Source organism: Cryptomeria japonica, chromosome 1, assembly GCF_030272615.1.
Source record: "Cryptomeria japonica chromosome 1, Sugi_1.0, whole genome shotgun sequence".
Taxonomy (NCBI): Eukaryota; Viridiplantae; Streptophyta; class Pinopsida; order Cupressales; family Cupressaceae; genus Cryptomeria; species Cryptomeria japonica.
Window position 1 is genome coordinate 262,919,186 of NC_081405.1, and position 27,090 is coordinate 262,946,275.

Sequence of the window (27,090 nt, forward strand, 5' to 3'; positions counted from 1 at the left end):
TTTCCAATCTAGGCAGTTTTGCCTAAATGTGTTCTACCACTTTCTACCAACACAAATTTTTCATTCTTCCCTCCATCATAGGCGTTTATAGGTAGTTACATGGTAGCTCAGAACTTTCAGAAACTATTATTCTCTAAATTATTTCATATGATTCTAAGGTTACATTTAAGAAAAAAAATTTTAGCTTCTCCTTGATAATTATTAGTTTCATAAATATCCAATATTTTCTTACAAGTTTTCTCCCTATATACTTGGAACCCCAACCAATAAAGTCTACTACTTAATTATGGGATATTGGTTCCGCAAGGGAAGACTAAGAAAGTTATGTATAGACTTGTAAATTTTCTTTCTTCTTTTTCTTTGTTATCTTTCTTTTTAAAGCTTTAACCACTAATAACTATAATAAATAGGTAGGGAGATGAAAGGAAGTAAACTCAGGAAAGAGAAGTTTATCTCTAATGTCTTTTTGCGAATTAGAAATAAAAATTCTGTGAATATCTTGATTAGGCACAGGAAAAGCAATTTGCGAATACAGATGTTTATATCTACCAATAAAATCAGTCACTTTTTCTTTAACACCTTTGTTGCAATGCATCAAATCAGTCAAAGTAATCTTAGGACCAATATTATTGTGAAATTTTTTGAAAATATGTTAGCTTCAACTATAAATCAAATGCATAACAACTTTGCTGATGTGTTTTTTATGCACAATCAAACACAAAATAAAATACTAAGGTATCTTATCCTCTCTTGAATAAAGTCTCTCAAATGCTATGCTTCGCGATCAAATGAGACAACTCCAAGGTTTCTACTGTCAGGTCTTGACTCGTGGATAAGCTCAATGGTTGATGTGATTGCTGGTAATCCAAGGGGACTTACTTTGAATAAATGAATGTTGAACATTTGGATTTTGCTAGAACTTAGATTATAACTACTAGCTTGGAGAAAAAAAAGAGCAAAAGAGATGGGTTTAGGAAGACTACACTACTCCTAAGAATGCAAGAGACAATGAATAATCTTTGGTGAAACTCCACTAAGCCTTGCTTTGACATGCAAAGCAACAACTCTACAAATCTTAGTGCAATCTTCTAAGGAAATTAGATGATTTTTAAATCATTATCAAGCATAGACACCATCAAGACAATGCATGTCAATGAAGAAGTAGCAATTGAAGTGAAGCTTGGCTAAATAGATCCAGTTGACTACACAAGGTGAGTCTACAATCAACAAACCACTAGTAGTATGGATATGTGAATTTCACGATTGATCATGCACAAAGTTCTTTCATTCTAATTATCATTATCTAACATGAAAATCCAACAAGAAACCATGCAATTGTAGAAGAAACAACACATTCCACCATAACTTCGATGAAAAGGATGTTTATTTACAAATTTGGCAACAATTTATGCCTTCTCTTCCTATTCTACTCTAGCTGCTATCTACTACTAAACTATTCTTGAACTACTAACTATTAATGTGCTATTCCTTATTAACCCTTACAAATGAGAAGGTTTGAGCTTTTTATAGATAGCTCTTTACAATGAGTGGCTCAGATTGATTCACAATCAATGGCCGAGATTACAAGATGGAAACCCTAATTAGGGTTTGTTAGAACAACTCCCTCTGGTCAATGAGAAAATTACATTTAGATTCAATACTGAATGTGAACCAATAGAAAACAGGGGTGGGTATCTTGAAGTTTGTGCCTCCATTAAATGAGTTAGGTGCTTTGCATCTAGACATGCTGATGTGGAACCTTTTGACTATAGGGTGGTGACTAGGATGCCTTCTCAGCTTGCTCATCTAAAACTTTCTTGATCATGTTCACTCTTCTTTACTCTAACTTGGAAATTTTCCTCCTTGTGATGTATTCCTAATCTCAATCTTTGAATCTTGAAGTATTGTCTTCCTTAACCTTCTTTGATGACCTTCTTGTATTCCTTTTTGATGTGTGAATGTTTTCCTATCCTTTTATAGACGCCTATCATCCACTTCCTTGAAATTGAGCGCAATCTTTGTTTTTCTTGTTGTGATATCCTTCTTTCATGCCTTGGATGTGCAACTCGAACTTCTTCATGTGAGTGATCTTCTTTGTATGACTTATAGTTCTAGGATATTCTACCTCACATCAAACCTAAAAAAAAAACATTTTTTAAGATAATCATTAGCGCTATGAACAGAGGGGAACTAACCATTCCTCAAGCATTTGTAAACAAATATCTTATATTTGTTGGCCGTAATATTCATATTGTTGTTTGAACTGACCTAGGGTAAAGAGTTTGCAGCAACATTACCTAGCGAGCAAAGAATTCTGCCTTTTCAAAAAGTCTTGTGCTTCACAAAAGATCTGCATATCATCTGGACACAATCGTTTGCAAAAAATAAGTGTTGAGGGAACAAAATTGGAAAACATTATACCCTTCACTCCAATCTCCATGCCCGTACCAGAGTTAGGAGTTTGTTCGTTTGCAACCTCTCCATTGGAAACCTGTTCTTTTGCAACCTCTCCATTTTCTTGAACATTATAGATAAGATTATATGGGCAGGCCAACTCATGTTTTTGGTGGGTGGGTAACAGAATGAGGGATTGGTATTCTCAGATACTTTATGACAAAGATGTTCTCATAGATCCAATTTATGAATTGATAAGGCTTTATCTAGCTCCATATCATATTTGGTGAGTAATGATCTCTTCATTGCAGAGTACACACTTAAAAACCCAAAATTCCTTAGCGAGTCTTTTCTATGGAACAATCCCCAAATTAAAGCTTTCCCTGAATGAGGGTCATATTCTTGAATGGCAGCATTAAGGGTGTTGCATGGGAATAGTCTATCATCAATGTAATTGACTGCAAGTTCAACCACTAGAGCATACAATTGCAGAAGATCCATAGAATTGGACAAAAACATGTTGGTAACTTGGGTGGGATACAAAAGGCGAGAGAAAGCATCTAGGACTGAAGTTATTACAAGTGTTGATGTTTATAGCGTCGGTCAGTATTCTTCTCTAAATCGACAGTGCAAAAACTAAATGTCTAATTGACCTTCCGGCCTTAGACATTTCAGGAGATTGATTTATATGTGTATCGATTTAATATTCACTCTTGCCGATTTTTGTATTTGATATTATAACGAAATGTAATCCCGTTCACTCTTAAATGACTATTAAATGAGTCGTGTTGATTGGTAAGAAGCCGACTTTTAGCATAAGTCGTGTTGCTTGATCTTAACATGGTGGAGTATATAGATCGAAGAATTCCATCTCCTTTGGCAATCGAATTCACTAACTACAAGCAGATCGAATCAGCACAATCATCATCTCCAGCAGTTCGTGTCTTCTTCATTGTAGTTTGAGGTTATTCTGAGGCAGATCGTATTCATTCCACACTTCATATTAATCTCGATTTGTGTAATAATCTTCATCTGTAGATTGATCTTATACTACAGCAATGTATCCTCATATAGAAGGCGGAATTTATCTGTACAGTCTGATATACAGTAGTTCGGATTTCTTATTGCTATCAAGGGTGAATTTGTATCATCCCTTAGCTTCAAGTGTGAAGCAAATTCATTGTAAAATCGATTGGGACTATTAAGATAATAAAGACATCTATCATTGCTGGGTTTTTCACCTTCAAAAGGAAGGTTTTCATAGGGTATACTCTGTGCAGTTGTGTGAATTGTTGCTTATCCAATCTAATCACTAAAATTTAACATGGTATCAGAGCCACGGTGAAAGAAAGATCGTGATCAGATTTCCTATAACTGCTAATTATTCTCTCCTCTCTCTCCTTCAAGAAGTATCTGCTAAGCCTCGAAAATGAACGGTCTTAAAGTCGAGGATAGGCTTGAAGGCGCATCTAACTTCACCTCATGGAAGTTTAGAGTGCTCATTGCACTTGAAGAAAATGATCTTCAATTTGTGGAGGAAAAGGATTTATCTGAACTTGAAGATCATGAGAAGCAGCTTCAATTTAAGAAAAATGCCGTCAAAGCAAAGAAGATATTAATCGACTCCGTGAGGGATCACTTGGTGCCTCTCATCTCCAAGATGACATCTGTGAGAGATATGTTCAAGACCTTGGAAGGTTTATATGAGATTAACAACGCAAGTAGGGCTCTTGCATTGAGGCAACAACTCCACCAAGTAAAGATGGCAAAAAGAGAATCAGTTATGTCATGCTTCATGAAAATTTCAGAATCGAGAGATCAACTAAGCGCAATTGGAGATCAAGTGATTGATAAAGACCCTGTCATGCTGGCTTTGAATGGCCTTCCTCATTCATGGGAGCCATTTATCCAAAGCATAAGTGGAAGATCCAAATTACCTAAGTTTGATCGACTTCGTGCGGATTGCATTCAAGAAGAATCAAGATTGGTGGCTGGGGGAATTATCAAAAGTTCTCAAAACGAAGATACTCATGTTCTTGCCACTCAATCTACCAAGAAAGGAAAGAATTGGAAGAAGAGCAACTTCAAAAGGAATAGAGATCAGAAATTAGATTTCGCACCTGATTCAAAGAAGAAGAAGAAAGATCTCTCTCGCATCCAGTGCTTTAGATGTGACAAGTTTGGTCACCATGCAAGGGATTGTTTGACAAGACCTAAGCATCATGGGGCAAACTTCAATGAAGTTTCATCTCAGAAGGAGGCAAAAGATAACTCCAATGGTTTTCTTTTCATATCAGCATTATCCAGCAATGTTCCTACAGATAGTGATACTTGGTTGATTGATAGTGGAGCCTCTAGACACATCACTGACTATCGAGAGCACCTTTTAGATTTGGTGGAGGAGTCTAATCTTCAAGTGATCATTGGAGATGATGCACGCTATTCAGTAAGAGGATTTGGTGCTACATCTCTAAACCTAGAATCTGGAATCTCACTTCACCTAAGTGATGTTTTGTTCTTGTCGGGGATCAAGAGAAACCTTGTGTCTATTTCAGCCTTGGAGGATAAGGGCTATCAAATTGCATTTTCTGAAGGAAGAGTTCTAGCATGGCCAAAGAACTCCAGCATCAAGACTGCTCGTGTGATCGGAAATCGACATGAGAGTTTGTATAAGCTTTCCACTCTTCCAGTCCAAGCTCTTCTTCATGATTCTTCCAGTTCCAGCGAACTTTGGCATAGAAGACTTGGGCATCTTCATTTCAGGGCTCTTCCATCACTAGAAAAGATGGTAAAAGGTATTCCTAAACTTAATCATGTACATGATGGTACTTGTAAAGGTTGTGCTATGGGTAAAATTATTAAGAGTCCTTTTCATAGCAGTGAAAGTAGGTCTAAAGAAATTCTAGATCTTGTACATTCAGATTTATGTGGTCCAATGTCAATTCCATCCCTAAGTGGATTTTTGTATTATGTAACTTTCATAGATGACTACTCTAGGAAGACTTGGATTTATTTCTTAAGGTCTAAAGAGTCTGATGAAGTCCTTAGGTTTAAAGAGTTTAAATCTCAAGTAGAAAATTTATTTGGAAAGAGAATTTAAGTTTTAAGGTCTGATAATGGAGGTGAGTACACCTCGGGTAGCTTTCATGATTTTTGTATTGAGGCAGGGATCAAGAGGGATTTTTGTGTCCCTTATAACCCTCAACAAAATGGGGTTGTAGAAAGAAAGAACATATCCATTGTTGAAGCTGCAAAAGCTATGATTCATGATCAAGACCTTCAGACTTTTATGTGGGCATAAGCCTCTAGAACAACAGTATATGTTCAGAATAGATGTCCTCACCAGATATTGCAAAATATGATTCCTGAAGAAGCCTTTTCAGGGATTAAGCCTGATATTAGTCATCTGAGTATCTTTGGTTGTCTTGTGTATGTTCATATTCCCAAGGACAAGAGGACTGATGGGATGGGGTTTGGGATAGACTAGCCTAGTCTATGCTCTTGGACCCTTTCCTTGGATCACCTGGTGTTCTCCTCACACCCTAGGGTCTCTAGGACTTCCTTTGCTTGAGGAATCCCCTGACCTTGCCCAATCCACCCACCAATGTGTTGCTTTGCTGCTCCTAAGGTCTCACCTACTCATGAGACTCAAAACCCCTTACTATGGCTAATAAGGGCAAATCTTGTTCCACACCTTCCAAGGTCTTAGCAAGGTTGTTTCAGGTCTATTTCATGGTCTATCCACCCATTCAAGAGCCCCCAAGAGGTTTCAAGATTCTAACCCCTTACCGCTTTCACCATTTTGTGTTTTTCCTACAAAATAGGGCTACAAGGATTAGGACCAATTAGGCCTCCTAACCGGTCTTCTAGGGCTCCCTTTCACAACTGATGCACAAACAACCCAATCTTCCAAAAAGCACTGCCATTCATTTGGCAAAGACTCAAGGATTTTCTAGGTTTTAGGCCCCCTAGTGTCCGTACTCTGTCCTTGGTGGATTTTAAGGGTTTTGAGGGTTTTGTGAGGGTTTTTAGGATCTGTCTGGGTCATAGGGAATGTTTTGTGTTTTGGCCTCCCTGTCTGAATTGGTGGAGACTTCTCCTTCACACCAGTGGTGCTTCACACACTCCTTTGCACCTCCTCCAAAGGATGCATACTCCTCTGTTCAACCTTGCTCTTCAAGACCTCTGCACCAACAACCATTCCTAACCGGGCACTGTCCAGTCTCGCCTAGGAATGGGCATTTGCTTGGCCTCCTTGCATTTCCAAGGGCCCTGCTTGCTTGAGACTATGCTACAAGGTCTCCACATCCATTCCCCATGGTTTCATGGTGGTTCCACAACGGGGAATGGAGTCAAGACTTCATTTACTCAAACCGGTTCAACACTGGACAGTAAAACTGCAATTCACAAACTATTTACAAACACACTCTACCGGTAAACAAAAAGATAAACTAATCACTCAAAATGAAGCTATATACATTCAAGAAGACATTCCACACAGGTTTGATCACAAATCAATCCATTTGCTTGCTCGGTAACTTCATGCAAACAGACTGGTAACTCACAAACAGTCACAGTTAGTACAGTTTGCTTGAGCCGTACAATCTCTGACAACCAACCCTTTAACTTAGGGTTTAAAACATCTTATACTACCCATACCTCGGTCGGTGTGCCACATTTAGGGTTGTCCACGCCAACCTAACAATTTTGACAACATGGTGGAAAAGTTGCTTGACAACTTTTAAAAGTTGTCATGCAACTTTTGCAACTTTTGAGCAACTTTCCCAATGTTGCTCTTCATGACTCCTAGACCCACAATGGGCCAACCTAAGGACACCACCATGATATGAAGGACTCCTAAACACCTCCAGGACACACACAACCTCCATTTTCAAAGCCATCACAAACTTTGACTTATGACCCCTCAGATCACCTCTAGGACTCTACCTAGGACCTATGAGCACATGGCTCATTATTTTATGTACAATGGCTTCTAAGAAGACTAAAACCAACAAAACAAAGAAAAAGGAGGAGTCTGGAAGGGTGCTCCTGCACCAAGGACGAAGTTGGAACCTTCTGGCAACAGAGGGATATTTGTGGGCTACAATGGAACCTCCAAAGCCTACCATATTTACATTCCTGGTCAGAAGCGAATAGAAGTAAGCAGGGATGTCACATTTGAGGAAGATGTTGCATTCAGAAAATCAAAGGGGTCATGCATGGAGATAGATGATGAAAATTATGAGACTCCTCAAGACATGGATGTTGATCATGCTCCTGAGATTCAGAGGGAGTCTACAAAACCTGAAGTGAATGATGATCCAATTGAACCTTTGGATACTATTGATGGGCCTAGAGATATTGTTGTGACTCGAAATAGACCTCTTTGGGCAAGGAACACTATGCAAGAGGCAGAACAATTTGCAGCTCCTAGAGGCACATTTAGAGAAAGTAAAAGACCACAAAGATTCTCTAGCTATGTTGCATTGATGTGTAATCTTATTGAGATTGAACCTTCCAGTGTTGAGGAAGCCTCTCAACAGCAAGTATGGAAAGATGCAATGTGTAGGATTTTGCCAAGATCAAGGGCACAATGAAAAGCATAAAAGAGACAATAGAATGACAAGAACAAACTGTATTCTCATCAATATGCAAAATGATCAACTGGATTAACCAATACAATGAATATAGGCCTGCTTATATAGGCAAGGCCATATGGATGTATGAGCACACAAATATGACATGTGGCTCAATGAGAAACAAGGGTAGGTAAGAAATACTAAGGGTAGGTAGGAGAAATAATATAATATTCCACAAGAGGTGGATGACCCACCGAATGTGGAGTGTAACAGCAAAATAAGACCACAAAAGGTGGAATTTCTCCTACAAGCTCTATCCCTATGTGCACACTTCCTTAAGTGTCTCAAATCCAAACTACGAAGAGATGCATTATCCTAAGTTAACTTAAGTAAGTGTAATAATATCCAAAATAAATATTTATTTACACCAACACCCCCCCTTAAGTGCAACTTAGGGGAATGAAGACTCAAGTCAACAATGCAAGATGGGTCCCGGCTACGAGGCCATGATAGGTACCCATGTACAATATGCAAATGCAAGCAAAACTATGCAATGCAATCTCTCACAAACGGAGAAAGGGAGAAAACCCAGTGGGAAAAAACTCCCCACCAAAAGAGAGATGAATGTACAAAAGACTCTCAAAGAAGAAGGACAAAACCTCAAAGAGGAAAAAGTCCCCCCCATAAGAGAGGAAGGAGAAGTCAGCTGACCCCCCCTAATGACACATCCCGCACCCCCAAGAGAGCTCGCAACTACTGGAACTTACTCTCGGTGAAAGGTTTGGTGAATATGTCAGCAACCTGCTCTGCTGTAGGACAATACTGCAAATCAATGACCTGCTCCTGGATGAGCTCTCGGATATAGTGCATATGAATCTCGATGTGTTTGGTCTGCTAGTGCTGGACTGGGTTCTTCGAGATTGCAATAGCACTCTGATTGTCGCAATGTAGAATTGTCGGCCGTGGAGTGGTGAATCCAAACTCTCTGAGAATCTGCTGAAGCCAAATGGTCTCAGTCGCTGCGTTAACAGCGCCTTAATACTCAGCCTCAGTCGAAGAGAGAGCAATAGCATGTTGCTTCTTGCTCTGCCAACAAATGGGGCCCGAACCAAGGTGAAAACTATAACCAGAAGTAGACTTACGATCAACTAGATCGCCAGCCCAATCGGAGTCTGTGTAACCAACCAAGCGAAGTCCTGTGCCTGCTGCATAGTGAATCACATAGTGATGTGTACCCTGAATGTAATGAAGGATGCGTTTGGCGGCTTTCCAATGAAGCTCATGTGGTTCCTGCATGAAGCGGGAAACCATGCCAACTGCAAATGAAATATCAGGGCGTGTATGAGTCAAGTAGATGAGACTACCCACAAGCTGACGATACAAAGTGGCATCAACTGGTGGAGAAGAACACTGAGCCTCAAGCTTGACTCCTCAAAGAAAGGGAGTCGGGGCAGGCTTACAATCAGCCATATGAAAGCGTGCAAATATATCAAGAGCATACTTGGGCTGCAAGAGTGTAATCCCGGAAGGTGACTGTGAAATCTCTATCCCGAGAAAGTAGTGCAAAAGACCCAAGTTAGTCATAGCAAATCTGTCATGCAAAGCAGATTTGACCCTGCTAATGATGGATGAAGTACTCCCTGTAATGATCAAGTCATCAACATAGAGCACAAGTATCAAGTGAGAGTCATCCTGTCGCAAAATGTAGACATTCGGATCGGAATGACACCTGGTGAACCCTACGGAGAGAAGAAAGGAATCCATCTTGGCGTACCAAGCCCTGGGGGCCTGCTTAAGGGCATGGAGAGATTTCCGTAGTCTGCAAACCAAGGAAGTATCCTGGATGAAACCCTGTGGCTGCTCCATATAAATCTCCTCATCAAGATCACCATGAAGCAAAGCACTCTTCACATCCATCTGATGTACAGCCCAACCATGAGCTGCAGCAATAGCAAGTGTCAAACGAATGGAGTTCATCTTGGCTACGGGTGCAAAGGTCTCAGTATAGTCAACACCTGCAACCTGCAAGAAACCTTTGGCAACAAGCCGAGCCTTATACTTATCCACACTACCATCCGCTACAAACTTGGTCCGATAGATCCACTTACATCGAACCATCTTTCTCCCCTTAGGGAGATGGACTAGATCCCATGTGTTGTTCCTCATCAAGGAACTATACTCTTCCTCCATAGCTTGGTCCCACTCAGGAACCCCTGATGCTTCCCTAAATGTTTGTGGATCGGAAGCGGTAGCAATGAATGCATGTGGAAGATCCCGGTGTTGTGATCGAATTCTCCGTGTATCGGAAGGATCCCCAACAAGAGAACCCGCAGACTCAAGTGTATGTCGAGCCCAACGAGGTCTAGGTGGAGGTGGAGAACGAGGCTCCTCAACTGCAAGTGGACCCTGCGGAGGTGTAACCCTACGAGTCGGAGTTGAGGGAGTCTCATCATCTGAATCACTAACATCACTATCCACAATGGAGGAAGGTGGAGGTAGAGAGGCTAAGCTAGGAGAGCTTTCCTCAAAGTGAACACTCCTCTCAATGAATACCTCATGTGTCTCTGGATCCATCAATCTGTATGCCTTAACACCCTCAGGATATGCAACAAATATGCAAGGCCGACTTTGAGGTTCCAATGCCTTGTGTTTCTGTGGAGGTATGCGAGCCCATGCTGGACACCCAAAGACTCTGAAATGTCTCACAATCGGTTTCCTACCAGCCCAAGCTTCAAAAGGAGTAATACCTTGCAAAGCTTTGTGAGGAACCCGATTCTGGATGTGTGTGGCACAATTGATAGCCTCTGCCCAAAAGGCGGGATCAAGAGAACGTGCATGTATCATACAGCTAGCCATTTCTTTGAGAGTTCTATTCTTGCGTTCTGCAACCCCGTTCTGCTATGGAGTGTATGCGACAGAATGCTGAAGATCAATCCCCTCAAATGTACAAAAACCCTCAAGTCTCTTGTTCACATATTCCCTTCCATTATCTGTGCGAAGAATCTTGACAACTTTCCCTGATTGCTTCTCCACACGAGTCTTGAAGTCCTGAAATCTTTCAAATACTTCACTCTTATGAATGAGAAAGTAGACCCAAGTGAAGTGGGAGTAGTCATCAATGAAGGTAAGAACATAGCGGGCCTTACTAAATGAAGGTGCTGGAAATGGACCTGCTACATTGCTGTGAACAAGTTGAAGAACTTCCAAAGCTCTCCAAGTTTTCCCTTTATCAAACTTCTCTTCGGGATGCTTGCCCATGGAACAACCTGAACATACACCCTCTGAAAAACTGATTCGAGGTAGACCTGTGACCATGTCTTTAGTGCTTAGCTGCTGAAGATAGCGGTAGTTGAGGTGACCAAACCGCTCATGCCATAGCTTACTTTCTGAATTTGAATGAGTAAGCAAGGCCCTAGAAGGTGAACTTGGCACAAAATGGGAGAATGAATAAAGGCTTGAGTTTTCATTAACTTGTCCCACTGCGACCAAGGCATCATCATCAAGTTCCTTTACCACAACTGAATCTGGTGTAAACTCAACCTTTTTCCCATTCCCATAGTGAGTGATTTGGTAGATGGAGAGAAGGTTGGTAGACAAGTTAGGAACATAGAGAACATTCTCAAATGTTCCATCATCCATGTCAACTGAACCTTTCCCTTCAACCTCTACTTGTGTATCATCACCTATGTAAATGTGAGGTACCTTAGATGGCTCCAATGAAGAAAACTGCTCCTTTGTAGAACCCATGTGATATGAGGCACCCGAGTCAAGTATCCATTGCTATGAAGAACCTGTTGTAGCCACAAATGCTTGCCCTTTTCCCTTAGACTGTGAGGAAGAGGAAGGAGATGAATCCTTCTTTGTGTAGGCGGATGGCAAGTTGATGTTGTTTTTCTTAAGAAGATTGGTTAACTCATCAACTTGCTTTGCGTGGCATCGATGCTCATCATGACCATACTTCTTGCAATATGCACAAGTTGGTTTTTCCTTCTTAGGTGGTGTCCCCTTCTTGGAAGAGGATGAAAAATCGCCTTGTGATGGAGAGGATGATTGTCCTTTTTCCTGGTGTGGATTAGACTTAGAGTGCTTCTTCTTCTTGTTGGAATCTTTGCCTTGACTTCCTTGATTCCCTTGATTAGCCACCAAAGCCTTGGACTTTGAAGACTTGAGATACCCCATGTTCAACAACTTAGATTGTTCCAATATCAACATTTCTGTGAAAGCATCAAATGAAGGCATAACATAAGAACTCCCCACTGTCCAACGATGAGTTTGGAAGCTAGACACAAATGCTGCATATTCTGGTGCAAGCTTATCCAACAAGTTGAATATCAATTGAGCATCCTTTTTGTCAATTCCACAATCCTTAGGCTTTGCTCTTAGCTCATTTGCTTTGGTGACATAATCTTGGATTGTATCAAAACTCTTGGGATCCATGTCGGTGAGCTCATTGTCAATCTGATAGCCTCTGATTTCATCAACTTGTCCATACAATTTCTGAAACATATCCCAAGCCTCTTTGATTGTTTTACACTTCTCAATGTGAAAAATGAGGTCATTTGATACATACTTCCGTAAAGTTCCAAGAGCCATGCAATTCTTTGTGAGCCATTCTAATTGAGCATTTGGATCAGCCTTAGGATTAGGTGGTGTTGTTATTGTTCCATCTATGTAATGTGTGAGACCCTTTTCCATTAATTTACTCCATACTTTAATTTTCCATGATGCATAATTATGTGGAGTTAGAGGTGGAAATTTATTAGGACTCATTGCAACAAAAATGGAAAGAGCACAAAGAGAGGCACAATCACACAAGACACCCCCCCAAATTCACTCAATCAAAGAACCCCCCCAAAATGTGATGATTTTGACACTTTATAAGTAGTGCGTATACAATGGGCCACTTGCTAAAAATGGCAAAGTGGACTTCTGATTACAATTTTACAACTGCCTCAATAAGGCCAAAAGAGACTCAAACTGATAATGCAAGAGATCTAACTAAGATCCAAGCAATTTACAAGTACCTAATAGGCCAAATAAGACCAATATTTGAAAGTACAATTTCCACTCAAAATCTCCGAAATTTGATCATAGATTATGAAAGTAGACGAAAAAATAAGCACTTTAAAAAAAAACGGCACCTGAAAAGGAGGTCGTATGAGCTCAAACGAGGCCTTTGAAGTTGTAGAATTGAGGATTGGACAGGTACAGCTGAGAGAATCCGAAAATTCCGAAAAACCTGTGCACCAAAATCAGAAAATAACCACACCACTGCGAAGATCACAAAATTTTAGCCCATTTCAAAAAAAAAATTGCACCAAAAAAGGAGCAAAAATGAGCAAGATATGGCCTTTCAAAGTTGGACTGCAAAACTGAAAAGCCCAATGGAGAGGGGTCAAAATTTTTTCAAAAAATGCTGATGTGGCGCTGACGTCAGCAAGTCACTATGTTAAATTTGACGCCCGTCTGGCCGTCGCGAAAATGTCATCCCTCTACGTGGCGTCCGTACTGTACGGACAGACTGATGTGGCAGATGACTGTGCAGGCCGTACGAATGACGTGGCGCGGTGACTGTGTGTACGGAGGTCGACCACGGGCCAGTGGGCGCCTGCCACGAGGCGGACGCGGGTTCGCCGGTTTAGTGGACCACCGAGGAGGGAGGCGTTGTCGGAGGCAGGAGAGACCGGCGGGCCCGGTGCCGAGGGGACTGACGGCGGGCCAGGAGCCGAGGCGGCCGGCGGGAGAGGTGACCGGCCGATGGAGGTGGTGGCGGGCGACGTCTGCGCGGGAGGTACACTGCAGCGGCGGCGGGAGGACGCGCCAGCGGCAGGTACGGGCTTGCAACACCTGCGACACGCAGGTACAAACTGCACGAGGGGGGTATGCGGACCCCCCAAAAATAGCGCAAAACCCTTTTTTTTTTTTGATTTTTTTTTAATTTTTTTTTTGATTCGCCTTTTTTATTTTTTCGAATTTTTTTTTTTTGAAAAATAATTTTTTTTTTAAAAAAATTTCTCACCAAAATAGGTCGACTTTATAGTCAAAATTTATGGAAACGGCCTCTCGGATTCAACAGTGATGTCCAAATCGCTGTATGATGCCCCCAAAAAATGAAGATCCCCAAATCCGAAAATAGAAGCCTTCCACGATGTCTCCAAAAACCAATCAATGAAGCCCCAATAGCTCTGATACCATGTAGGATTTTGCCAAGATCAAGGGCACAATGAAAAGCATAAAAGAGACAATAGAATGACAAGAACAAACTGTATTCTCATCAATATGCAAAATGATCAACTGGATTAACCAATACAATGAATATAGGCCTGCTTATATAGGCAAGGCCATATGTATGTATGAGCACACAAATATGACATGTGGCTCAATGAGAAACAAGGGTAGGTAAGAAATACTAAGGGTAGGTAGGAGAAATAATATAATATTCTACAAGAGGTGGATGACCCACCGAATGTGGATGTAATAGCAAAATAAGACCACAAAAGGTGGAATTTCTCCTACAAGCTCTATCCCTATGTGCACACTTCCCTAAGTGTCTCAAATCCAAACTACGAAGAGATGCATTATCCTAAGTTAACTTAAGTAAGTGTAATAATATCCAAAATGAATATTTATTTACACCAACACAATGTCAAAAATGATGTGTGGGATATTGTTCCTAGACTTGAAGGGAAGTCCATTGTATCTTCCAAGTGTTTGTACAAGATTAAGCATGCAACTGATGGTAGAATTGAAAAGTACAAGGCTAGATTCGTGGCTCGTGGTTTCTCTCAGAAAGAGGGAATAGACTATGAAGAAACATTTGCTCCTATTGCTCGCTATACTTTCATTAAGGACATCATTGCCATTTTAGCAGCTAAGGGATGGAAGTTACATTAGATGGATGTGAAGACAAACTTTTCTCAATGGTGTGATTGAAGAAGAGGTCTACATCGAGCAACCTGAGGGGTTCGTGATTCATGGGAAAGAGTCTCATGTGTGCAAATTAAAGAAATCCCTACATGGTCTTAAGCAGGTACCTCATGCTTGGTATGAAAGATTTGACAAATACTTAGTGGGTTTGGGTTTCTGCAAGAATGATGCTGATCCGAATCTTTACTTCAAGGTATTCAATGGTGATATGTTATTCTTGGTACTTTATGTTGATGCCTAACTTGTTACCGGAGAAGATCATCTCATTCATAGATGCAAGGAGTTGACTTCAGAATTTGAGAAGAAGGATTTAGGACTCATGCACTTCTTTCTAGGTTTGGAAGTATGGCAGAGGCCCAATGAGATTATCCTAAGTCAAGGAAAATACACCATTGATATCTTGAAGAGATTTGGAATGTTAGATTGCAAATCTATGTCCACACCGATGGAAATTAATTTGAAGAAATTGAAGCTATAGCTAGTTCAGATTTTGTGGACCCTACTACGTATAGATAGTTGATTGGGTCCTTCATGTATCTAGTTAACACTAGACCAGATATTTGCTATGCAGTGAGTGCACTGAGTCAGTTCATGAGTGAACCTAGACATATACATCTAGTTGCAGCCAAGCATATCTTGAGATAATTCCATGGCACAGTTGGATATGGCTTGAAATATTCTTCTAGTGTGGACTTGATTCTTGAAGGCCATTCTGATTCTGATTGGGCAGGGAGTGTTACTGATCGGAAGAGCACCTCTGGTTGTTGCTTCAGTTTGGGATCTGCTATGATTTCTTGGTGTAGCTGGAAGCAGTCTTTAGTGGCACTAAGCATAGCAGAGGCAGAATACATTGTGGCATGTGTGGCAACTCGTGAAGTAGTGTGGCTTTGAAAGCTCCTTGTAGGATTGTTTGGACAATCGTTGGAGCCTACTACCATTCATTGTGATAACCCAAGCTGTGCGAAGCTTTCAGTCAATCTAGTGTTCCATGACAGAACAAAGCATGTTGAGATTCAGTACCACTATATCAGAGATATGGTACAGAGGAATGTTGTTTAGTTGAGATACATTTGTAGTGAGGAGCAAACGGCTGACATTCTCACCAAGCCTCTTGCCAAAGTGAAGTTTGTGCATTTTCGGGACAAGCTTGGAGTTGTGGAGAATGAAGCCCTTGCTGAGAGGGAGTCTCAGCATCAGTGATTACTTGATATGTATTATAATGCATTCTTCTCTGGGAGAGAGAAGTTTGAGGTGCAAGCCCTTGTTAATGCATTCTTCTTTGTGAGAGAGAAGTTTGAGGTGCAAGCCCTTGTTAATGCATTCTTCTCTGTGAGAGAAGTTTGAGGTGTAAGCCCTTGTTCCACCCTCTGCAAGTAGGTATGGTGGATGTCATGCGAGAGACTCCATGACTTGGCACTTGTGTTTATTCACCCTCTGGGAGTAGTCATGGTGAACGTCATGAGGAGATGCTGACATCACGTTGAGTGACTCCGTGATGGGCACTTGTGTTCACTTGCATTTCCATACATGGCAGTAGCCATGATGGACCCACCCTCTGGGAGTAGCCATGGTGGATGTCACTACGTGACTCATATATCAAGAAGAATTCCTCCCTAGCTAAGAGGGAGTGTTGATGTTTATAGCATCGGTCAGTATTCTTCTCTAAACCGACAGTGCAAAAACTAAATGTCTAATTGGCCTTCCGGCCTTAGACATTTTCGGAGATCGATTTATATGTGTATCTATTTAATATTCACTCTTGCCGATTTTTTTATTTGATATTATAACTAAATGTAATCCCGCCATGTTTAGTGAAAAGTCGGGTTAATTATAACATAACCAATGACTATTAAATGAGTTGTGATGATTGGTAAGAAGCCGAATTTTAGCATAAGTCGTGTTGCTTGATCTTAACATGGTGGAGTATATAGATCGAAGAATTCCATCTCCTTTGGCAATCGAATTCACTAACTACAAGCAAATCGAATCAACACAATCATCATCTCCAGCAGTTTGTGTCTTCTTCATTGTAGTTCGAGGTTATTTTGAGGCAGATCGTATTCATTCCACACTTCATACTGATCTCGATTTTTGTAATAATCTTCATTTGTAGATTGATCTTATACTACAGCAGTGTATCCTCATATAGAAGGTGGAATTTATCTATATAGTCTGATATACAGTAGTTTGGATTTCTTATTGCTATCAAGGGTGAATTTGTATCATCCCTTAGCTTCAAGTGTGAAGCAAATTCATTGTAAAATTGATTGGGACTATTAAGATAATAAAGACATCTATCATTGCTGGTTTTTTCACCTTCAAGAGGAAGGTTTTCCTAGGGTATACTCTGTGCAATTGTGTGAATTGTTGCTTATACTTTTAAATTGCTAGGTGATTACTTGTGGTACCCTGTCTGGTTGATTGATCCTTAGCACAAATGTGTTGACCATTTGGGAAAGGTTGTATGGGCATTAGGGCTCAAGTCGAGGGAAGGGGGTACATTGATTCTAAATAAGCTTTACAAACCAAGCAAGATGGAAGCGTTAAAGCCAACAAAACATTCAAAGAAATCCTGTAGAGGAAGAACCAAAAGAACCACCAAAGGAAACAATCTTCAATGTGGGAATCAAAGGAGACTATTCAAGGACCCTCGAAGGTCAAGGAGAAGGAGACGACAACAACCAAGTTGAAAGAGGTAAGGATCCTCTCCTGCCAATGGTATTGAGGTTTAACCCTAATGAGGACATGGTTGTTGCGATAAAGAAAGAATGTAGGCTCAAGAACACTGCATTTTTTTTTTGCTTGCCTTGATAATAATGCCCTTCTGACTAGAAGATTCTTTGACAACTGGCTAAGCACTATTTGGGAAAAAAAACTTGGTATCTACATTTCCTTTTGTCAAATGATACAAAAAGGCTTATTTGTCAATTTTATGAAAAACCATGATATGCAAGGAAGGGTGTTGGAAAAGTACTGGAATGTGGGAAAATATTTATTCGAGGCTATAGCTTGGTCACTAGACATCTCACAAAATGAAATCTTGTTTTTTTCCACTCCAAGGTGGATTAATGTCAAAGGTGTGCCAATTTAAGTGTGGAAATTCTTATCTCGCTTGCTAAAATCAGTTGGGAATCCTTCAAGTGGAGGACATTTGTGCCACTTTACCACATTTGAATGCAAGGATATTGATCACCTTCAACAAGGGAGTGCAAATCCTAGAAATCCTTGAATTTCCAATGAATGGCGGAATACATAGATGTGATGTTGAAGCCCTTGGAGGCCTAAACTCATGCTTTTTGTGTAAAACTGATGGGCACCATAAAAGAGATTGTCCAAAAATCTTAAATAGTAATAAAAGTAGCATTTAATAAAATGGAAATTCTAAAATCTTCTAGAGATGTAACCCTCGAGAAGCCTATTGCTGGAAACCTGTTGACGTGTATTTTGTACACAACCAAACACAGAATAAAATACCCAAATGGTACCTTATTCTCTCTTGATTAAAGCCTCTGAATGCTGAAGATATCGTGAAAAGGATCAATCAGGGTGACTTCAAGGTTCTTCGTTGTAGGATCTCTACGTGTGGATAAGCACCAGTGGTCGTTGTAAATGTTGTTTCTTTAAGGGGTCTTACGCACTTTCTGAGAAAGCTTGTCCGTGTCACTCTCTTTAGATTGCAGGAACAGGGTTTTCCTAACACTAACAAATTTTCAAAAAAAGATCAAAAGATAAGGGTTTCAAGAGATGAATACTAATCTAATCCTAAGAATGACTCAATGTAGGCTAGACATGGTAAGATTCTACCAATTTCAGTATCCCCAAGAAATTACAACTCTACTGGAATTGATGTGATCTTCTAAGGTGATTAGTGAATTTCAAATCATCAAGGATATAGATACTATCATAAAGATACATATCAATATTTCAACAATGATTGAATGTTTAAGCAATCTCGATATATCCAGTTGACCACACAAGGTGTTCTTACAATCAGTAAGAAGCTAGTGGTTTGGAACGTGAATCTCACCAAAGGTCAAGCACAACACTTAGCCCTTCAAACTTAAATACTACTTCGACTGAGAATGATTCAAGAAGATAAACAATCATGAAGATAGCCACAAGTATTGCAATAAAACACCATAACTTCAATATTTTATTGATCTCAAAGCCAAATAGACAACAATTGTTCAAAATTCTTTCTTCACTACTCAATCTTGCTACACAATAACTTTCTTCTCTCTAAGCTCTAACTATCTTCTATCATCTAATAATAATAATGAAAATGAGTGAGGGTATATATAGCATCCTCAAATACAATGAATGGCCCAAATCGAAAGATCAATGGTTGAAATTCTGACACCTAAGCCCTAATTAGGGTTTGTTACAAAAAAAGTCCCTATTTAGATGAACATTATTAAATGAAAAGCCAAATATTTAATTGGCATAAATATCGAGGAAACATAGACTAATAGGAATTAAGTTGCCACATCATCCTATAACAACTTTTCATCTAGAACTTTGCTCCCTTTCCTATGCTCTTTCTTAGCATATCCAACGAATCTGGACACAATTCCTTCAATCTCAGCAATGGGAATCTCATGAAGATTCTTCATCCGTTCTTCCAAGTGAATGACCTGATCAAAGGCAGTGAGAAGAGCTGTCTCCCATCCAGGTTCAAGTTCTTTGATCTTCTCAATTAGGGGCATGGTAGTGAACATTAGGTCTCGTTGCTCATCTGCGATGACATTCTCCTCTTTGCAAAAAATGACCTTGACTCTCTCTTCCAACTCTTGGATGTCCACATCTGTCTCAATCTTGATCCGCCTGCCAAGAATGGTACACAACACCTCGAACACCTTATCTTGAATTGGATGGATGATACCTTCAACTTGACTGCATTTGGTGTTGATGTCTTCAAAGAGGACCTCTTTCATCTGTAGCAGAGCTAACCACTGTAGGAGGTTATGAGTTCCTCCATCCATTATCTTTTCTTGTGCTAGGATCCGTCTTGGTGTTTGCCTTATCACTTGCAGGACAGGAATGATAACATCTCTAGTGTGAGTGAAAGCGGCTACAGTTATCATGAGATTATGTACAATCTCAAGGACCTGGATAGCTCGGTGAATTGTCTTCATCATTCTTGTTGCAAATTCAACGGCTACCGTGTGGGATTTATCAATCCAAGAGCTCATAAGCTGAACCAAGCTTTTGACTCTTTCTGCCTCGCCAACTGATTCAAGAGGAAGTGCTTGTAAAGGAGATACTGCTGGATCCTAACGTCTCAAGGGCTGATTGAGATAACTAAACTAGCCTCTTCAAGCACCGACCTCTCTCTCAAGCTTCCTATTCTTTTCCATTTCTTCCTTAAGTTTGTCTTTAAGTGCTTCAAATGAATCGGTTGCCTCTTCCATCGCTTGTTCGGTGGTAAGTGGACCAAGCTCAAATGTTTCTAAGTCATACTCATCTGCAAGAATCTCACCTTCATACTTGTCTACTACTGGTGTAGCTATTTGCAATTTTCTGGATCCTGTCTCATCCCTTATCACCTTGGACATCTTGGTGGCCTTCTTCTTTTCCATTACCTCTTGAGAATTTCCTATAAGGCTTTCTAAATCAAATACATCTTCTTCTTCAACCACAACCACTCTTGTCAGTCTCTCTTTTAACCAATCCGGAATGGCAGATCTTGTCTCTCTTACTTGTATTTCCTTAGGCAGTGGTTCATCTTCTCGGAGAGGAGATGTTGCTTCATCATCATTCTTCTCTTCATGTAGCTCATTAGCATCAACTTGGGGAGATTGACTTGATGAATGTTGAGGTGTCTGTCCCTTCTCTGGCTTGTCATTTTGCACAATGGATTCCATAGATTCATCAACTTCAGGTACCATCTTCTCCTGACCTTCCCCTTGGCTTGCCCTCTTTTCATATCGAGAAGATGTGCCTGATGGGTGATCACGATTGGCTTCTTGCTTCTTCTTGGAAGATTCCCTTTTCTCAGGTCTTTCTATCCTCTTTGCACCTCTAGGATGGGCAGTGTTCTCACTCACGCTTGCTTCTCCTTCTTCTGGTCTTGCCTCCAAAGTAAAAGTCATTAATACATTCTGCTCTCTCAATTTCTGATGCTATACATCCACCCATCTGCGAGTACATGATAAAACAGGAGCCATCAAAGCTCTCAAATCTAAAACCTCAGGCCCATTCCAATCTATCTTCACTGCTTTGTCTTCTTTGTCATAGGACGACTGGAGGTATCTGCCATTATCTTGGGCTTGATCAGCTACTCTATAAACTTTGCATTTATTGATGAAATCTAAAGGTAGCCTGGAATGCATCTTTCTTTTAACCTCTAAATCACTTGAGAGATTCATCCAAAAGTCCTCCACCTGAAACTCATGTTTGTACTTCTTACCAATTGTCTCCTCCATATAACCGTGAGGGTCAAAATTCTCCCGCGAGGCAAAAGATGTGAATGAATATAAGGCTAATTCCTTCTCTGCATCTTCCGAGGCTTGGGTGTTAGGACATACTTCGAGTGAATTCCCTAGTATGATGGGCACGGGAATTCCATTTCCATGCTTGTGTCTGGATACCTTTGCATAAGTTGCCAACTGTCTAGTTACCTCAAGTAGCACTATCCTGTCTGTCAGATACCTCGGCAACATGTAGGGAGGTGAAGGACACCCTTGAACTCTGATGTATGTAAATTTTTGAAATTGGATGATCCATGCACCATACTTCTTCACAAGTTCTTGTGCATCCAGAGAGAGTCGATTATGAATCCCACCTTGCAATATCCTAGTGATGTTCATTGTGAAGGTATCATTGACTAACTTGTAGTCACTTCTAGGCGGATGATGCAGATGAACATAAGAGTCACAAACTCTCACTTCTCCAGGTCCTCTTCCGATCACTCCTCTGTGAGGTAGCCCTGCATACTCGAAACTCTTGATCAAGGCATATATAACATATGAGCTCATGTGGAATGATTTCGTAGGTCTTAGCCTTCTCAACTGCACATCCAAACTATTGCTAATAATTCTGGCCCAATGAAGCATTCCTTTTCCTTGGATTATCACTTGAATGAAGAAGAACATCCACTTTTCGAAGTAGAAAGCTTGAGGAGCCCCTGTAACTCGATTGAGCAAAGTTATCAAATCTCTGTACTCCTCCTGGAAGTTGATCCTATGCGGTGTGTTGGGAATCTTGTTCAAGCGAGGCCGACTTTTGAGCAACCAATTCTTATTGATGAGATTCAGACAAGTGTCGGGATCATCTTCATACATTGACCTGGCCCCTTCTAAGCTTTTGTAAATCATATCTTTATGCTCTGGAAGATGAAGAGCTTCACTTATAGCTTCCTCTGAAAGGTAAGCTAAGGTGTTCCCCTCCTTGGATACGATCGACCTTGATTGTGAGTCATAGTGGCGGGCACACTCGATCATCAGCTCATGACACTTGACTGCTGGAGGGAAACCTGCTGCCTTGATGATGCCACTTTCAATTATCTTCTTCGCAACAGGTGATGGCTTGCCAATGTAGGGGACCTCTCGAAATTTCTTCATATTGAAGTTTCCCAAGTTGGTGTCTCCGATATTACTCCACTTGAACACGATCCTGGTCTCCAATTCATCATTCTTCTGATTTTCCTTGATGAGAGCCGGGCGACTAGTAGATGCTCCTGCCTTTGGAGTCGCCATCTTGACACCTTCACAACATTTCAAAATTAGTCCTTGAGCATTAAAGGGTAGAAAATAAGACTCAAAAGGAAGATTTAAGATATTAATTAGGAAACTTCATGATAAATCTAGAGTTATCATTTCCTAATTAACCGATCAACACTTAGGCTTTTCTAAAAAAAGGTGTCCAAAAATCAAGTCTTGACCAAGGATATTAGGATAATTTTGCCATACCTCCTCTTGAGTACTAAACTCTAAGACCTTTAAAAAATGATGCAAGAAAAATGGATTTCGCTAGGCAAAGTTTAAATCATAGGCCTCTCTTGGATGAATTGCGCCTCCTCTAGCTTCAAAAGAATAAATTCCACCTTCCTTAGCCTTCAACACTTAGAAGAAATTCGCACCAAACAAGCTATATTTCGCTCCTCCTTTTGCTCTTCAATTTCGCACTTAGAAGGAATGATTGAATGATTTGAAATGTGAAGCAACACTCCCCCAATATATAGAGCGCTCACCCTTACTCCCTTCAAGGCCGACTTGGCAAAAAAAGGGTAAAAAATAAATAAAATCTCCAAAAAAGGGTGGCCGACTTGCAAAATAAAGGCAAAATAATGCCTTGAGCGCCCATTAATAAATTTTAATTTAATAAAAATTAATTTTAGATGCCTCCAAAGTAAAAATTTCGATTTTTTCAAGGCTTAAAATTAATTTATTAAATGCAAAATGCTTTGAAATTAATGCGAATTTAAATTTAATTTTCCAAATGTATCAAATTTAGCAATTTTGGTGATTTAGTGCAAACTGGAGAATATTAATTTCTTGATCAAGGTCTCAATGAAGCTTGCAAATAATTTCGCCCCGGACCCTCTCCAAGGGTCAGGAGCGATTTTTTCATCTTAAGTTGTAATCCACCTTAGCTTTGATTGTTGAACTCTCAACGCAATTCCCAAGATCTATTTCCTTGCATCCCCAAGCTACTTCATCGAAAATCTTGACAGAAATAATGCTTTTAGAGGAATTTCGCCCTGGACCCTCAGCAAGGGTTAGGAGCGATTTTCCTAATTTGGCTCAAAATTGACCTTTTCCAAAGCTCAAAATTTCTTCAAGGCATCTCAAATAGGTCTTCTCACTGAATCCCAGACTTAGCTCTATCCAACTTGGGAGAAAAAGTGTGATTTTGGTGTTTTTCGCCCTGGACCCTCAGCAAGGGTCAGGAGCGATTTTTTCAACTTTGACTAAAAATCCTCATTTCCTTATCAAAAAACTTCTTCACCAAGCAAGATCATGTTTATGCCTCCAAACTAAGCAAGAAAATCCTCTTTCCAAGTTTTTTGCCCTGGACCCTCAGCAAGGGTCAGGAGCAATTTTTGTAAATTAGGCTCAATCCATTATCATTTTTCGTTCAAACTTTTATTCATCACTAGGTAATGTCTTTCCTCATCCACTCCATCCAAATTTGTCTTGTTGTTGCAAGGTAAAATGAGAGTTTTTAAAATTTTCGCCCTAGACCCTTAGTAAGGGTCAGGAGCGACTTTTGTGTTTTAGGCATATTTTTTCATCCTTTAGACTTCAACTCACCTCTAAGGCATAACACATCACGCCCTTCTCCTATCCAAGGAAGATTTTGTCTTAATTCTACACAAAAAAGGAGAGAACCTTGGAAATTCGCTCTGGACCTTCAGCAAGGGTCAGGAGCGATTTTTGTAATTGCCTTCAAAACCTTTACTCTCAACAATCCTTTTTCACTTCAAGGCAATTCAAACATCATTTTAAACTCGTATCTAGGCTTAGCTTCGTTCAAACTTGGAGGAAAAGGTCCAATTTTAGGTTTTTCGCCCTGGGCCCTCAGAGAGGGTTAGGAGCGATTTTCCCTATTTAGCTTAATTGCCTCTTTGTTGATCATCCAAATTATCTTCAATGGGTAAAACATGCCTTTTTACATCTCTTCCAATCATAAAAATCATTTTGACTTTGCAAGAAAAATGTGTTTTTGAGAATTTCGCCCTGGACCTTCAGAGAGGGTCAGGAGCGAATTTTGCAATTGTGACCAAAATACTTCACTTTTCATCTTAAAACCTCTTTGCTAAGGAAGATTTCATCTTGTACTATGCTATGAATAGGCTCTCATGTCCAAGAAAGGTTAAAAAATGCACTTATAAAGAATTTTGCTCTGGACCCTCAGCAAGGGTCAGGAGCGAAATTACCTTTCCTGGGCAAAACTCCTTCATTTCGTCATCTTCAAACATGTTTGGAGGCTTCATCATGCTCATTTTATCATTCATCATGCCTTTGATATCTCAATTTGACCAAACAAGGCCAGAAATGACTCCAATAGGATTTTTCGCCCTGGACCCTCAGCAAGGGTCAAGAGCGAATTTGAGGTTTTCAACAAGATCCTTCATCATTTCAAGTTAAAACTCTTTTAGGTGGGTGGAGGGAGTTGTTCATTTTCCATTCATGTTCAACACTTGGTCCTTTTTCACTGCAAAATGAGGAAAATCAAAATTTCGCCCTGGACCTTCAGCAAGGGTCAGGAGCGAATTTGCCCTTAATCCCCAAAATTCATCATTTTTCATGTCTTCAAACCTTCAATTGCCTCAAGTGACGTCCAATCCTCCTTCCGGGAGACCCTGCACAAAACAAGTTAGCCAAAGTCGGTGATAAATAAGCTTAAACAACATTTTCGCCCTGGGCCCTCAGCAAGGGTCAGGAGCGAAATTCTCATTTTAGGCTAAACTGTTCAAAATTTAAGTCTCAAACCACTTCACAAGGCAGAGTCAGGTCATTTTCAAGGCCAGGAACCAGTTAGCAAGTCCATCAAAAAAACAAGAAATTGTGTTTAGGATGAAGTTCGCCCTGGACCCTCTCCAAGGGTCAGGAGCGACTTTTCTGTTTCAGGCATCATCTTACTTTCCAAAAATTGATCAAAACCCTCTCCAGGCAAGAACACACAATTTCACCTTCAATCATGCTAACACTTAGTCAAAACTGTGAAGGGAATCCAGTCTACAAAGAATTTCAACCTGGACCCTCAGCAAGGGTCAAGAGTGAATTTGACATTATCAGGCTCTTGATCTATTTCTTTACCTATTTAACTTAGCCCACTAGACTCCCTTTCTTCACTGACCACACTTAACTGACTCAGACTTGGAAACAAACTGGACCTTACCCTAAAAACCCCTATTTCAATCAAGACCTAACCTGAGACCTATTTTGATTCCCCTGAAAGGTTTACCTCATTCCAACAATCTCAATTCTTCAGGAAGACACTTAGCAATTTTCCAAAATTTGACTGAAGTTAGCTTGAATGATGCCAAAAAAGAACCTCTTAAGGTTTAGCCCTAGCCCAGACAGACAACTCACTCACTCAAAATCCTAAAGGCAGAGAGAAGAACAAGCAGAGAGAAAGCAAAACAAAAGCAAAAAGAGGGGGTCCACATTCTAATGGGGCGATGTGTGAAATGGTCACAACAAAACCCTAATAAGGAACAGTTGGCATCCAATATGGAATCTTCCCTATTGGAAGGCACTAACCAGGTGATAGAGGAGGTTGCCAAGGGTCCATCGCTTGAGGATGATGAGTATATTGGTAATGTTGAGAAGATTGAATTGAAGAATTCTATGGATCCTAGAACAAGGCCAAAACAAGAGAATAACAAGGAGCAAAACCCCCGATCCGGTGTTGCACAAAAGAAAAATACTCAAGAAATAGTGCTTGATAAAGTGAAAGTAACATAATAACTTGAGGTTGATAATATAATTACGAATGTTTGTTCTTATTCAAGGTTCTGTGTAATTTTATTAAACTCCTAACACTTGAGCACACGGATCTCAACTTACAAATATATTACATTGTCAACAAGTGTCATTTAATTTGTTTGGCAATGCTATACTTTATAGCTAATGAATTGCATTCAGTTTGAACTGAAGCATGTGAATATCAAAACATATCTTGGGTAGAAGTTGTGTCTAACTTCATTAAATGAAAGAGGGTAGGAATATCAAAGCACATCTTGATTTTTAGCTGTATTCAGCTCTATTGAATGAAGAGGATGGAATTTATGAAATCCAAATTGTGCATGTACCTGCTGTGGCACTGATTTTAAATTCTGCTACAATTATGTCAATATATTTGTTTTCCAATAATTTATTCTGCTTTAACCTCACTAGATTTTCATGCTTGACTTGTTTTGGGAAGTATGATGCTGTAATGTTGTTGCATATGTAATTCAGTATATAAACACTTGATATATTCTGATGGCAGGGGGAAATATAGGACCTCTCATTGACAAAGCGGGCCGGTTTTACAAGCCTTTACAAAATAATCAAAGAGGACAACATGAAGTTGAATTTTATGAGAAGTTCTGGGCAGATCAAACAATACCACCCATTGTGCAAGATCTCTTTCCAAGATTCTATGGCACGAGATCTGTTCAAGCTTCTGATGAGACTGGGATGTGTGATATCCAGACACAGTTAATTACAAATAATTATATATGTATTTTCAAGTAAAG

General features: G+C 40.1%; 1 protein-coding gene across 3 annotated transcripts in view; it reads left to right on the forward strand.

Moving 5' to 3' along the window:
• LOC131873922 (inositol polyphosphate multikinase alpha-like) overlaps positions 1 to 27,090 on the forward strand; it is a 233,511-nt gene that overhangs the window by 140,352 nt on the left and 66,069 nt on the right. For all 3 annotated transcript variants that reach the window (XM_059217098.1, XM_059217095.1, XM_059217097.1), the window contains one exon: positions 26,841 to 27,038. In XM_059217098.1, coding sequence (XP_059073081.1) covers positions 26,841 to 27,038 — 198 coding nt within the window. The remainder of the gene's footprint in view (positions 1 to 26,840; positions 27,039 to 27,090) is intronic.